The sequence below is a fragment of the Lepidochelys kempii genome, chromosome 23, assembly GCF_965140265.1.
Source record: "Lepidochelys kempii isolate rLepKem1 chromosome 23, rLepKem1.hap2, whole genome shotgun sequence".
Lineage (NCBI taxonomy): Eukaryota > Metazoa > Chordata > Testudines > Cheloniidae > Lepidochelys > Lepidochelys kempii.
This window is the reverse complement of record NC_133278.1, coordinates 15839941-15855511: the sequence shown is the minus strand read 5'-3', so window position 1 is coordinate 15855511 and position 15571 is coordinate 15839941. Positions and strand designations below refer to the sequence as shown.

The following is a 15571-nucleotide window of genomic DNA, read 5'->3' as shown; positions in this document are numbered from 1 at the left end:
TGGGGGCAGCCACATTCACCGTGGCAGGGTGCATTGTGGGATGGTGCAGGGAACTGGGCGTTAGCCACGGCCGGGTGCATCGTGGGACAGTGTGGGGGCAGCCATGTTCGCCGTGGCTGGGTGCACCATGGGACGGTGCAGGGAACCGGGCGTTAGCCGTGGCAGGGTGCATCGTGGGACGGTGTGGGGGCAGGTGGGGTTAGCTGTGGCAGGGGCCATCGTGGGACGGTGCAGGGAACCAGGTGTTAGCCGCGGCCGGGTGCATCGTGGTACGGTGTGGGGGCAGCTGCGTTCACCGTGGCAGGGTGCATCGTGGGACGGTGCGGGGGCAGGCGGTGTTAGCCGCGGCAGGGTGCATCGTGGGACGGTGCGGGGTACCGGGCGTTAGCCGTGGCAGTGTTAGCCACATTAGCATCGTGGGACGGCGTTAGCCGTGGCATTGGCAATCTTAGCTCCTCATCTGTTGTGAAAGGGCTACCCCCCAACTACACCCCAGAATCCCAGCTGCTGCCCTGGCTGGCGATATGCCCCTACTAAAGGCAGCTCCACCCCCTGAATCCTGGACCCCCGCGGCACCCGTGTGGGCTCCTCGGAGAAAGCTGGAGAGCTGGGTACAGAAGTTACAAACCTTTATTGGCTACGGTACAGGCCGGCCGTGGCGCCAGCCCCGGTGCACCGAGGGGTGGCGCCTGGCTGGGCATTTGTCCGGTTCTCTGTCCCTGCGTTGCTAGCTAGGCTCCTTATCAAACACTATTTACAGGGGGGCTGGCCAGGGCTGGGGCCGGGGCACGGCCAGCCTGTGGGGGGTGGAACGTGAGCGGGGATGATTCTCCGTCGCTCCGCGCAGGTGCAGCCACCTCTGGGGCAAAGCAGCATCACCCCACACACCTGCCCTGCTGAGATGCAGCCACCTCGGGCGGAGGGACCTGTCCCCACACACCTGACCCCACTGGGACGCAGCCAGCTCCGGGGCAAAGTGTCCTCTCCCCACACAGCCGGCCTGGCTGAGATGCAGCCACCTCTGGGGTGGACCCAAACGCTCCCAGAACAGCTCAGGTTCCCTTTCCAGTAGAGCAATGACTTGTGCTCGAGGGGCGGAGCGACAGAGAATCATGACGGGGGCGGAGCCCAGGCAGCTCTTGTGGGGAGGTGGGGCTGTTGCTTTACAAAAGCTAAACTCTGCTGGCCCCTGCTGGACAGAAAGGGGCCTCACCCCCCCTCCCCCGTGTGAGGGCGGAGCCAACCATTGGTGGGGTGGAGTCTCCTGAGGAGGCGAGGCAAAGTGGGGGAGAAGAGACAGTACTTCATATGCTCAAGAGGGATCCATACTGTGTGGGGGGCGGGGGGGGGAAGAGTCCCATCCGTCCGTCCATCTGTCTGTCGGTCCGTGGGGGTCCCTCCTATGCCGGCGACACCGAGGAGTTGGAGACGGAGGAAACCTCGGTACGGGAGGTGGAGGAGAGCTCCGAGCCGTCGTCCACCTTCTTCCCAAACAGCTGCATTATGCAGTTACGGAACTGGGGGGGAGAGATGCAGGGTTGGGGGGGGGCACGGCGCTGGGAGGTCCCCCAGAGGGCCGGGCAGGCAGCTGCTCCCGTCGTGAACCAGGTTCCCCATCTACTTCCCCCTCCATCCCTCCACCACTCACCTGCACCTTCACCCGTCTGTCCGTCCACCTGCACATCGACCACCCCTTCCTCCATCCATCCATCCATCGATCTACTTGTCTACTATCCCTTCATCCATCCACCCACCCCTACATCCACCTACCTGTCTACTGTCCCTTCATCCAGCCACCCACCTACCCACTACCCCTCTATCCACCTACCTGTCTACTATCCATCCACCTACCCACTACCCCCCGTCTATTCATCCACCCACCCACTATCCCTTCATCCATCCATCTACCCACTACCCCTCTATCCACCTACCTGTTTACTATCCATCCATCCACCCACCACACCTTCATCCATTCATCCACCCCTCCATCCACCTACCTGTCTACTATCCCTTCATCCATCCATCCACCACCCCTTCATCCATTCATCCACCCCTCCATCCACTTACCTGTCTACTATCCCTTCATCCATCCATCCACCTACCCACTACCCCTCCATCCATTCATCCACCCACCCATCCATCCATCTATCCGCTATCCCTTCATCCATCCATCTACCCACAACCCCTCTATCCATCTACCTGTCTACTATCCATCCATCCATCTACCCACTACCCCTCTATCCACCTACCTGTTTACTATCCATCCATCCACCCACCACACCTTCATCCATTCATCCACCCCTCCATCCACCTACCTGTCTACTATCCCTTCATCCATCCATCCACCACCCCTTCATCCATTCATCCACCCTCCATCCACTTACCTGTCTACTGTCCCTTCATCCATCCATCCACCTACCCACTACCCCTCCATCCATTCATCCACCCACCCATCCATCCATCTATCCGCTATCCCTTCATCCATCCATCTACCCACTACCCCTCCATCCATTCATCCACCCACCCATCCACCTACCCACTACCCTCCATCCATTCATCCACCCACCCATCCACCTACCCACTACCCCTCCATCCATTCATCCACCCACCCATCCACCTACCCACTACCCCTCCATCCATTCATCCACCCACCCATCCACCTACCCACTACCCCTCCATCCATTCATCCACCCACCCATCCACCTACCCACTACCCCTCCATCCATTCATCCACCCACCCATCCACCTACCCACTACCCCTCCATCCATTCATCCACCCACCCATCCATCCATTCATCCACCCCCCCATCCATCCATCCACTTACCTATCTATTATCCCTTTATCCATTCATCTACCCACTATCCCTTCTTCCATGCATCTACCCACTACCCCTCCATTCATCCATCCATCCATCCATCCACCTGTCTACTATCCCTTCATCCATCCACCCACCTGCTCTTTGATCCGTCTGTCTGTCCACCCATCCACCTACCACCCCTTCATCCATCTACCAACCTTTCATCCATCCACCCATCCTTCTACCCTTTCATGCACCCACTCACCCTCCACTATCCCTCCCTCCATCCACCCACTCATCTACCGATCTGTCCATCACTCCATCTATCCACCCATCCATCCACCCATGCCTCCCTCCCTCCCCCATCCACCTATCCCTCCAACCCCGACACACTGCTCCCCATACACGCCCATCCCTCCATTCATCCATCCATCCACTCACTTAACCATCCATCCCTCCAACCCCTCCATACACCCCCTCTGTCTATGGACCCCAGAGCCCAGGTGGCGTGCCTGGACCCGTCTCCATTTCCCCGAGTGCCGCAGGCCGTGAGCGACTCACCTGCCTGTTCATGAAGACGTAGATAATGGGGTTGTAGATGGTGGCGCTCTTGGCAAAGTAGGCAGGCAGAGCAGCCGCCAGCGGGTGGAAGGCGTAGCCAGGGTTGGCGGCAGCGAAGCAGGCGAAGAAGGTGTAGGGGCCCCAGCAGAAGATGTAGGCAATAATCATGACCACCACCATGCGTGACACTTCCTTCTCCGCCTTCTGGGTGGACTCCGATTCCTTCTGCTGGGCTGCCACCTGCCGGGGAGAGGAAGCCAGGGTGAGAGCAAGGCCTGGGGGTTGCGAGCTGCCAACTGTGACGAAGTGGGACTGTTCTTAACGTTTCCTCTGAATAGTGTGGGGGTGCCTCAGTTTCCCCTAGGTAGTTCTTAAGTCTCTAGGAGGTGGGATAAGGCGGGGGTGTAATGGTTGCAGAGCAAAGGGCCAGGGTCCATAAATGGCTGACACTCTGTCTCCTGGCCACTGATGGCCTGGGCCCTTCCCCCTGCCAGGTGAGAGCTAAAGGGCTGGAGAACAAAGGGATCCGGTGACCTCCTGGCCCAGGAAAGGGACAAAGCCCAGGGGAGGGGGGGCGGGAGAGAGTTTTTCAGTTTGGGGCTGGCTGGGACATGGAGTTAAGGGCAGACGTGGTTGTCTGGCTCACTGCCCCCCAAAATGGGCCCGGCTGAGGGATCCTGTTCTCTGCACCTACAAGCTCTGTGTTAGACCATGTTTCTGTCATCCAATAAACCTTCTGTTTCCCCGGCTGGCTGAGAGTCCCGTCTGACTGCGGAGTTGGGGGGCAGGACCCTCCGGCTTCCCCAGGACCCCGCCTGGGCAGACTCGCTGGGGGAAGCGCCCGGAGGGGCAGAGGAGGCTGGAGGCTCCGGGGTCAGACCCAGGAAGGGGGAAGCCGGGTGAGCTGTGTGTCCTGCAGACAGGCTGCTCCCCGAGAGGAGACTCCCCCAGAGTCCTGCCCGGCTTCGTGGGGAGCAGGTCAGAGCATCGCCCGGGGACCCCGTGACACCACCAAGCTGTTAGTCAGTCAACCATCCATGGCAAGCTGGGCTTCTTCAGGCTGCAGTAGGTCAATCAGACCAGTGGGCAACCTCTTGGCCTGCCAGCCACCAAACATGGGCAAGTTAGACTCCCCACGTACCCCCTGGGGCTGGGTAGATCAACTAGGCTTATGAGAAGGCTCTTGGCCAGCCAGCCAACCAGCCATGATCAAGCTGGGCCTGTTATTGGGCCTCACGGGCTGAGGTAGGTTGGCGAGGCCAGTGGAATGCTCTTGGCCAAGCAACTATTGGCCAGCTGGGCACCGCACTGGGGTGTATGGGGCATGTCAACCTGGGCAATGGGAAGGCTCTTGGCCAAACAGCCAACCAACCAGAGGCACGCTGGGCTCCTTGTTGAGCCCCTGGAGTCGGTGTAGGGTTACTAGGCCAGTGGGAAGGCCCTTGGCCAATTTTGGGGTCCCCTGTGGAGGGTCTGGGGGAGCTCACCGTGCGGATGGCCATCCACACTTGCAGATAGCAGAGGACGATGACGCTGAGTGGGATGAAGCAGCAGGTGATCATCAGCACAATCATGTAGGACTGGACCCCCGGGTCTGAGCTGCCACTGAACACATCTGGGCCACAGGAGGTCTTCAAGCCATGGGGCCAGTACCTGGAGGGGGGTGGGGGCAGTCAGGGGAGGGGACACAAGTTCCCTCACCCCAACCCAACTTACAGTCACTCTTCCCCCTACCTATACTTCTCCTCCCACAATGCACTTCTCTTGCCCCGCACTTCTGCCCCAGACCTCTTCCCAGAGATACCCCACCCCCACCCTACAACCCCAATTTGGAGACATCTTCCCACCACAGCTCCACCCCAGAGACCCTACACACTGCTTCCCTCCAATCAGGCTGCTTCCTTCCTCCCTCTCACACCCATACCCCTGTCCCCTTCCATTTACCCCCTCCCTCCGCAGAGACCCCTCCATCTATCTAGCTGTGACGTTATTGACTTGAACTGGGACCATATAGAACATTGTTGCAACCAAGGTCCTGTAGTGGCACCAAATCTTGTATAAGGTGTGACGAAGTGGGCCTGTTCTTAATGTTTCCTCCGAATAGTGTGGGGGTGCCTCAGTTTCCCCTATGCAGTTCTTAAGTATCTAGGTGGTGGGGTAAGGGTGTATGATCATTGCAGAGCCCTAGAGGGCAGGTGTGTGCAGGGGTCTGGACACAGAGAATGGCCAACACCCTGTTTCCTGGCCACTGATGGCCTGGGCCCTTCCCCCCCTGCAAGGTGAGAGCTGAAGGGTTGGAGAACAAAGGAATCAGGTGACCTCCTGGCCCAGGAAAGGAACAAAGCCCAGAGGAGGAGGGGCTGGAGGGAGTTTCAGTTTGGGGCTGGCTGGGACATGGAGTGAAGGGCAGACGTGGTTGTCTGGCTCACTGCCCCCCAGAATGGACCCAGCTGAGGGGTCCCGTTCTCTGCACCTGCAAGCTCTGTTTTAGACCATGTTCCTGTCGTCTAATAAACCTTCTGTTTTACTGGCTGGCTGAGAGTCCCGTCTGACTGCGAAGTTGGGGTGCAGGACCCTCTGGCTTCCCCAGGAGCCCCACCTGAGTGGACTCACTGGGGGGAAGCGCACGGAGGGGCAGAGGATGCTGAATGCTCCGAGGTCAGACCCAGGAAGGTGGAAGCTGTGTGAGCTGTGTGTCCTGCAGACAGGCTGCTCACAGAAAAGCGACTACCCCAGAGTCCTGACTGGCTTCATGGGGAGCAGTTCCAGAGCATCGCCCAGGGACTCCGTGACATAAGGTGTCTAAGACAAGGTCATGGTTGGCTGGTTAGGGTGATGCGATCTGGGGGCATGTATCCATTTTGTATTTAAAGTGATCAGTATTGGCTCTGTACGGTCTGTAGTTCAAACTTGTGCTGTGCTTCTGGGGGACACCACAGACCCGTTGGGGTCAGCTCTGCCTAGCCTGCTGGACGGCCCATTAAGGACCATCAGCGACACAACTGACCCACTGAGAGAAGGCAGACACGCCTGGGACTCAGCCAGGCAGACAGGGCCCTGCCTATGGACAGGACTCTGGGGTTTGTCCAGGCCATGGGCTGGGCAGCTTGTCCTTGGGACAAAGGAAGCAGAGGCCACATGGCAGGAGACTCTCACAGGCCCTGGAGACCCCTCCATCTTGTCGTCAGTCCTGCGTCCGGCCTCTGGAGGGACCTGGCTACACAGAAGCTCTGGACCAAGGGCTGAAGGACCCGTCCCAGCTGGGGATGTTCTCCAGAGACTGGACGGGAACCTGCAACCATCACGGCTGCAAGCCCGAACCAAGATCTTTGCCAGGACTGGATGTCACCGATTCCCTTTCACCAACTCTAGCGCTCATCTCGGTCTTTTTCCTTTTGTGAAGAACCCTTTAGATTTTAGATTTGAAGGGACTGGCAACAGCGTGATTGGTGGGTAAGATCTGACTTGTATATTGACCGGGGTCTGGGGCTTGGTCCTCTGGGATCGAGGGAACCTTTTCCCTTTTACTGGGGCATTGGTTTTCATAACCACCTGTCCCCATAACAAGGGGCACTGGTGGGGATACTGGGAAACTGGGGTGGGAATTGCTTGGGTGACTTGTGGTTAGCCGGTGGGGTGAGACCGAAGTCCTCTCGGGCTGGCTGGTCTGGTTTGCCTTGGTGTGCACAGAAACCCCAGCCCTGGGCGGTAACTGTCCATGTCCCCGCTCCTGGCCCCTCAATCCCCACCCTGGCTGCAATTCTGTCCCACGCCCACCTGCTCCAGCCGAAGATGGGGGGCGCAGTCCAGACGGCGGACCAGACCCAGGAGAAGATGATACCGGCAATGGCCAGCTTCCCGTCAAACTTGATGTTGCCAAAGGTTTGCACACCACGAACCAGCGCTCCCAGGAGATGATAGCCAGCGACCACAGCGCCGTAATACCTGCAGGGGCACTGGGCTCACTGGGGGCCTGGGCCTTGCCCCTCCGCTGGGGCCCAGGGGCCAGAGGGGAGGAGTCGTGTCTCTGGAGCCATGGCCGGCGAGGGGGCCCTGTGGACGCAGGGGAGCATGGGGCCCTGTGGCTGGAGGGCAAGGGCAGTGTGCTTTGGTTGGAGGCAGGGCTTCCCCTTGCCTCCAGCTTCCATGGGCGGGGGCGGGGCGTGACTCCCCCTGGAGGGACAGGGCCGGGGCTCTCTGTGGGGGCTCCTGTGGGCAGGGCGGGGCCATGGTTCTCCATGGATGGGTGGGGCTGTGGCGCCCATGGATGAGCAGGGCCACGGCTCTCTGTGGATGGGTGGGGGCAGGGCTCTCTGTAGGCGGGTTCAGGGCTCACTGCGGCTGGGGTGGGGGTTCTCTGGGGGTGGGAGCTCTCTGTGGGGACGGGGTGGGGCAGGGCTCTCTGTGGGCGGGGGCGGGGCTCGCTGGGGCGGGGCTCTCTGGGGCAGAGCAGGGTGCGGGCGCTCTGGGGGAGGGGCAGAGTGGGGCTCTCTTGGGGTGGGGCAGGGGTGGGACGGGACTCTCTGGTGGCGGAGGTGGGGCTCACTGTGGGGGGGCAGGGGCGGGGCTCTCTGGGAGTGGGATGGGGCTCTCTGTGGGCGCGCGGGCTCAGGGTGGGGCTGGGCTCCCTGTGGGCAGGGCCGGGGCGTTTTGGGGCGGGGCAGGGCGGGTCTCTCTGGGGATGGGGATGGGGCTCTCTGCAGGGGGCGGGGTTCTCTGTGGGAAGGGTGCGGCTCTCTGCGGGCAGGGCGGGCTGGGGGCGGGGCTCTCTGCGGGAAGGGCAGGCTGGGGGCGGGGCTATCTGCGGGAAGGGCGGGATGGGGGCGGGGCTCTCTGCGGGCAGGGCGGGATGGGGGCGGGGCTCTCTGCGGGCAGGGCGGGATGGGGGCGGGGCTCTCTGCGGGCATGGCGGGATGGGGGCGGGGCTCTCTGCGGGAAGGGCGGGGCTGGGGCGGGGCTATCTGCGGGCAGGGCGGGCTGGGGGCGGGGCTCTATGCGGGAAGGGCGGGGCTGGGGCAGGGCTATCTGCGGGAAGGGCGGGCTGGGGGCGGGGCTCTCTGTGGGAAGGGCGGGGCTGGGGGCGGGGCTATCTGCGGTAAGGGCGGGGCTGGAGCGAGGCTCTCTGCGGGAAGGGCGGGGCTGGGGCAGGGCTATCTGCGGGAAGGGCGGGGCTGGGGCGGGGCTCTCTGCGGGAAGGGCGGGGCTGGGGCGGGGCTATCTGCGGGAAGGGCGGGGTTGGGGTGGGGCTATCTACGCGCTATCTCAGAGTGGGGCGGGGCTCTCTGCGGGAAGGGCGGGGCTGGGGCAGGACTCTCTGCGGGGAAGGGCGGGGCTGGGGCAGGGCTATCTGCGGGAAGGGCGGGGCTGGGGCAGGACTCTCTGCGGGAAGGCGGGGTTGGGGTGGGGCTATCTGCGGGAAGGGCGGGGCTGGGGTGGGGCTCTCTGCGGGAAGGGCGGGGCTGGGGCGGGGCTCTCTGCGGGAAGGGCGGACTGGGGGCGGGGCTCTCTGCGGGAAGGGCGGGGCTGGGGCAGGGCTCTCTGCGGGAAGGGCGGGGCTGGGGCAGGTCTCTCTGCGGGAAGGGCGGGGCTGGGCAGGGCTATCTGCGGGAAGGGCGGGGCTGGAGCGAGGCTCTCTGCGGGAAGGGCAGGCTGGGGGCGGGGCTCTCTGTGGGAAGGGTGGGCTGGGGCGGGACTCTCTGCGGGAAGGGCGGGGCTGGGGCAGATCTATCTGCGAGAAGGGTGGGGCTGGGGGCGGGGCTCTCTGCGGGAAGGGCGGGGCTGGGGCAGATCTATCTGCGAGAAGGGTGGGCTGGGGGCGGGGCTCTCTGTGGGAAGGGCGGGGCTGGGGCAGATCTATCTGCGAGAAGGGTGGGGCTGGGGCGGGCTCTCTGTGGGCAGGGCGGGGCTGGGCAGATCTATCTGCGGGAAGGGTGGGGCTGGGGGCGGGGCACTCTGTGGGCAGGGCGGGGCTGGGCAGATCTATCTGCGGGAAGGGCGGGGCTGGGGCGGGGCTCTCTGTGGGCAGGGCGGGGCTGGGGCAGGGCTCTCGGCGGGCGGGGCGGGGCAGGGGCGGGGCTCTCTGCGGGAAGGGCGGGGCTGGGCAGATCTATCTGCGGGAAGGGCGGTGCTGGGGCGGGGCTCTCTGTGGGCAGGGCGGGGGCGGGGCTCTCTGCGGGAAGGGCGGGGCTGGGGCGGGGCTCTCTGCGGGAAGGCGGGGCTGGGCAGATCTATCTGCGGGAAGGGTGGGGCTGGGGGCGGGGCTCTCTGCGGAAAGGGTGGGGCTGGGGGTGGGGCTCTCTGCGGGAAGGGCGGGGCGGGGCGGGGCTCTTGGCGGGCGGGGCAGGGGCGGGGCTCCCGGCCGCACTCACCGCAGGCGGAGACGGTGTAGCCCTCGACCACGCAGAGCGGGTGGCCCAGCACGAAGTAGCCGGAGACCTGGTTGATGACGCTGATGGTGCTGGCGATCAGGGTCTCGCCCAGGTCGGCGACCGCCAGGTTCACCAGGATCCAGTTCAGCGGGTGCCGCAGCTTCTTGAACTTCCAGGTGGCCACGAGCACCAGCCCCGTTGGTGAAGACGGAGGCCAGGACCACGAAGACCATCCAGACCGACACCAGGTTGTACACCCAGCGCGGCGCGATGTGGTAGTTGGGGCCTTCGAAGGGGCCTGGCGCGGAGGGCAGGGTGAGGGGGGCCCCGCTGCCCCACAGCTCTCCGCCCCCGCGCCCCGACTTCTCTCGCCCACGGTACCCCAGCCCCCCGCGCCCCGACTCCTCTCCCCCGCACCCCGACTCCTCTCGCCCGCACCCCGACTCCTCTCGCCCGCGGTACCCCAGCCCCCCGCGCCCCGACTCCTCTCCCCCCGCGGTACCCCAGCCCCCGCGCCCCGACTCCTCTCCCCCAGCGCCCCGACTCCTCTTGCCCGCGGTACCCCAGCCCCCGCGCCCCGACTCCTCTCCCCGCGGTACCCCAGCCCCCCGCGCCCTGACTCCTCTCCCCCGCGCCCCGACTCCTCTCGCCCGCGGTACCCCAGCTCCCCGCGCCCCGACTCCTCTCCCCCGCGCCCCGACTCCTCTCCCCCACGGTACCCCAGCCCCCGCACCCCGACTCCTCTCCCCCGCGGTACCCAGCCCCCCACGCCCCGACTCCTCTCCCCCGCACCCCGACTCCTCTCCCCCGCGGTACCCCAGCCCCCCGCGCCCCGACTCCTCTCCCCCGCGTACACCCCCCCGCGCCCAACTCCTCTCGCCCACGGTACCAGCCCCCCGCGCCCCAACTCCTCTCGCCCACGGTACCCCAGCCCCCCGACTCCTCTCCCCCGCGCCCCGACTCCTCTCGCCCACGGTACCCAGCCCCCCGCGCCCCGACTCCTCTCCCCCGCGCCCCGACTCCTCTCGCCCGCGGTACCCCAGCCCCCCGCGCCCCGACTCCTCTCGCCCACGGTACCCCAGCCCCCCGCGCCCCGACTCCTCTCCCCCGCGCCCCGACTCCTCTCGCCCGCGGTACCCCAGCCCCCCGCGCCCCGACTCCTCTCCCCACGCCCTGACTCCTCTCCCCCACACCCCGACTCCTCTCCCCCGCGCCCCGACTCCTCTCCCCCGCAGTACCCCAGCCCCCCGCGCCCTGACTCCTCTCCCCCGCACCCCGACTCCTCTCCCCCACGGTACCCCAGCCCCCGCACCCCGACTCCTCTCCCCCGCGGTACCCAGCCCCCCGCGCCCCGACTCCTCTCCCCCGCTCCCCGACTCCTCTCCCCCGCGGTACCCCAGCTCCCCGCGCCCCGACTCCTCTCCCCCGCGCCCCGACTCCTCTCCCCCGCAGTACCCCAGCCCCCCGCGCCCCGACTCCTCTCCCCCGCACCCCGACTCCTCTCCCCCACGGTACCCCAGCCCCCGCACCCGACTCCTCTCCCCCGCGGTACCCCAGCCCCCCGCGCCCCGACTCCTCTCCCCCGCTCTCCCGACTCCTCTCCCCGCGGTACCCCAGCCCCCCGCGCCCCGACTCCTCTCCCCCGTGCCCCGACTCCTCTCCCCCGCAGTACCCCAGCCCCCCGCACCCCGACTCCTCTCCCCCGTGCCCCGACTCCTCTCCCCCACGGTACCCCAGCCCCCCGCGCCCGACTCCTCTCCCCCGCGCCCCGACTCCTCTCCCCACGGTACCCCAGCCCCCCGCGCCCCGACTCCTCTCCCCCGCGCCCTGACTCCTCTCCCCCACAACCCGACTCCTCTCCTCCGCGCCCCGACTCCTCTCCCCCGCGGTACCCCAGCCCCCCGCGCCCTGACTCCTCTCCCCGCACCCCGACTCCTCTCCCCCGCAGTACCCCAGCCCCCGCACCCCGACTCCTCTCCCCCGCACCCCGACTCCTCTCCCCGCGGGTACCCCAGCCCCCCCGCACCCCGACTCCTCTCCCCCCGCGCCCCGACTCCTCTCCCCCACGGTACCCCAGCCCTCCCGCACCCCGACTCCTCTCCCCGTGCCCCGACTCCTCTCGCCCGCACCCCGACTCCTCTCGCCCGCGGTACCCCAGCCCCCCGCGCCCCAACTCCTCTCCCCCGCGGTTACCCCAGCCCCCGCGCCCCGACTCCTCTCCCCCGCGCCCCGACTCCTCTCGCCCGCGGTACCCCAGCCCCCGCGCACCGACTCCTCTCCCCGCGGTACCCCAGCCCCCCGCGCCCCGACTCCTCTCCCCCGCGCCCCGACTCCTCTCGCCCACGGTACCCCAGCCCCCCGCGCCCCGACTCCTCTCCCCCGCGCCCCGACTCCTCTCGCCCACGGTACCCCAGCCCCCACGCCCCGACTCCTCTCCCCCGCAGTACCCCAGCCCTCCTGCGCCCCGACTCCTCTCCCCCGCGATACCCCAGACCCCCTGTACCCTGACTCCTCCCCCCATGGTACCCCAGCCCTCGTGCCCCGACTCCTCTCCCCACACCCCGACTCCTCTCCCCCACGGTACCCCAGCCCCCCGCGCCCCGCCTCCTGCACCCTGACTCCTCTCCCTGTGGTACCCAGCCCCTGGGACCCACCTCCTCCCTCGTGCCCCGACTCCTCTCCCCCATGGTACCCCAGCCCCGCCGCGCCCCGACTCCTCTCCCCCGCGGTACCCCAGCCCCCCCGCACCCCGACTCCTCTCCCCCGCGGTACCCCAGCCCCCGTGCCCCGACTCCTCTCCCCCACGGTACCCCAATCCCCTGCACCCTGACTCCTCTCTCCCGCAGTACCCCAGCCCCCCTGCACCCTGACTCCTCTCCCCGCAGTACCCCAGACCTCCACGCCCGACTCCTCTCCCCTGCGGTACCCCAGCCCCCCCTGCACCCTGTCTCCTCTCTCCCACAGTACCCCAGCCCCCCTGCACCCTGACTCCTCTCCCCTGCGGTACCCCAGCCCCCCGCACCCTGACTCCTCTCCCCCACGGTACCCCAATCCCCCTGCACCCTGACTCCTCTCTCCCGCAGTACCCCAGCCCCCCTGCACCCTGACTCCTCTCCCCCGCGGTACCCCAGACCTCCACGCCCCGACTCCTCTCCCCTGCGGTACCCCAGCCCCCCTGCACCCTGTCTCCTCTCTCTCACAGTACCCCAGCCCCCCTGCACCCTGACTCCTCTCCCCTGTGGTACCCCACTCCCCGCACTCCAACTCCTCTCCCCGCGGTAGTCCAGCCCCCCTGCACCCTGACTCCTCTCCGCCAGAGTACCCCAACCCCCGCGCCACGACTCCTCTCCCCGCGGTACCCCGGCGCCCTGTGCTCACCCCGCGTGTTGTTGCTGTTGGTGTAGACGAAGATGCTGTCCCGGGTTGTATCGTCATCATCGTTGCGCCGCCGGGCGGCAAAAACAGCCCCATCCCAGGCCTGCGTCATGGTGCCCCGTCCCGCTGCAGCCCCCCGCCGAGCCCCGCCGCGCTCCCCCTTCCCTGCCCTGCCCGTTTGGGTCGCTCCCTCTTCGCCACCTGCCGTGCCCGCTTGCACCCCTGTCGGTCTAGCGTCCCCCTCTCCCAGGCGCCCGCTCTACGCCCAGTTCCTGGGCAGTGCCTGCTTTATAGCCCACCCCCCCGGGGCGGATTACACCCCAGCCCCCAGAGCCAGATCCCCCAAAAGCTCTTGATCCTTTAATTGGGCTCCAGGTTTAGTCCCCCCTCCCCGCCCCAATCTCCCAGCCCCTCGCGCCGCGGCGCCAGGCGTCACGCGCGGTGACTTTGCCGGACACTTCAGGTGAGAGATCAGGGGGGCTGATTAGAGGGAGTCCAGAGCTAATCCCCTCTCAGCACGGCCCAGCCCAGCAATTTCCTAATGGCCCATTTTCCTAACTAGGCCAGAGACACCTGCCAGCCCATTGCCCTGCACAGCCAGAGCGACTGTTTGTCAACAGGCGAGGGAGGTGGGGAGACCAGCTTCTCGACACACCCCGTCACCCGCACCTCATCACATCCCCATCTCCCTCACACACCCTGTCACCTGCATGCACCCCGGCATCTGTACGCACACCCTGTCACTCGTCACATCCTGTCACCTTCCCACATCCCATCAGCTGCACCTCATCACATCCCCATCACGCTCACACATCCCATCACCCGCATTCACCCCGTCACCCACACCTTGTCTCACCCTATGATCTGCACAGACCCTGTCACCCACATTCACCCCGACACCTGTACACACACCCTGTCACCCACACCCCATCACCCTCACATACCCTGTCACTTGCACCTCATCACATCCTGTCACTTTCACACAACTCATCACCTGTACTCCATCGCATCCTGTCACCTGCGTTCACCCCGTCATCTGCACACACACCCTGTCACCCACACCTCATGACATCCCCATCACCCGCATTCACCCCGTCACCTGCACACACCCCATCACCTGCACACACCGTCACCCACATTCACCTTGACACCTGTACACCCACCCTGTCACCCGCACCCCAACACCTTCACACACCCCGTCACCTGCACTCCATCGCATCCTGTCACTTGCGTTCACCCTGTCACCTGCACACACACCCCGTCACCCGCATCCCATCACACCCTATCATCCACACCTTATCACACCCCGTCATCCTCATACACCTCATCACCCGCATTCAGCCCATCACTTGCGCACACACCCTGCCAACCACACCCCACCACCCTCACACACCCTGTCACCTGCATCTCAGCACATCCTGTTACCCTCGCACATCCCATCACCTGCACCCCATCACACTCAACACCTGCACTCATTCTGTCACCCACACACCTCATCACCTGCCACTTGCCTCTCATCACACCCCATCACTCGCACATACACCATCACCCGCACCTTATTGCCTACACCATGTCACACAGCCACACTGTCACCCATAGTCTGTTGCCTACACTGTATCACCCACACCCGATTAACTACACCCTATCACCTACACTGTCACACACCCACACTGTCACCTGCAGTCTGTTACCTACACTACATCACACACACCATCACTTACACTGCATCACTCGCACACACCCTATTGCCTACACAGCGTCACCTATACAACATGACCCTCCCACTGTTACCTACAGAAAATCAACTACACCATGTCGCACACACACCATCACTCACACCCTGTCACCTACACCGTGTTAGCTACAGTGACACACGCCATCACCTACACTCTATCATCTACACTATGATACCTCCAAGCTTCCCACACACCGTCAGCCACACCTTATTTCCTACACCCTGTCACCAACACCCGATTGCTACACTCTGTCACTCCATCCCATCACATGCACACACATCACCTACACCCTAACACCCATACCATGTCACATGCACCACATCCCACACACCTGCATGGCACCCTGTCGCTGTGCCCCATCATACGCAGCTATCATGCACACCCTCTCACTTACGTCATATCCCCCACACTTAATCACCCACACCCCATCACACACACACCATATCACCTCCACTGAACCATGCACACACCCCATCTCAGTTGCACTGTATCACTCACCTACACCCTGTCACCTACCCTCTCATCATGCACACACAGACCAACAGCCACACTCCTCACTTGTGCCATATCACCTTCACCAACAGCTATCCCTTGTCATGCACCCTGACTTCTCCATCCCATCACACGCACCCCAACAGCTACTCAATGTCACACACACTGTCAGCTACACCCTGCCACATGCTCACATTGGCCTACTAACACACCAGCCCCTAAACCACATTGGCTACACCCC

At 64.8% G+C, this 15571-nt stretch overlaps 1 protein-coding gene across 1 annotated transcript; it reads right to left on the bottom strand.

Moving 5' to 3' along the window:
• Positions 1-1377: 1377 nt before the first annotated feature.
• Positions 1378-13214, bottom strand: LOC140901918 (red-sensitive opsin-like). The gene is given in 8 exon segments (XM_073321371.1): positions 1378-1517; positions 3360-3599; positions 4847-5012; positions 7137-7239; positions 7242-7304; positions 9728-9923; positions 9925-10025; positions 13106-13214. Coding segments are annotated over 8 exon segments (1095 nt in total). The 3' UTR covers positions 1378-1400.
• Between the last annotated feature and the right edge of the window lie 2357 nt (positions 13215-15571).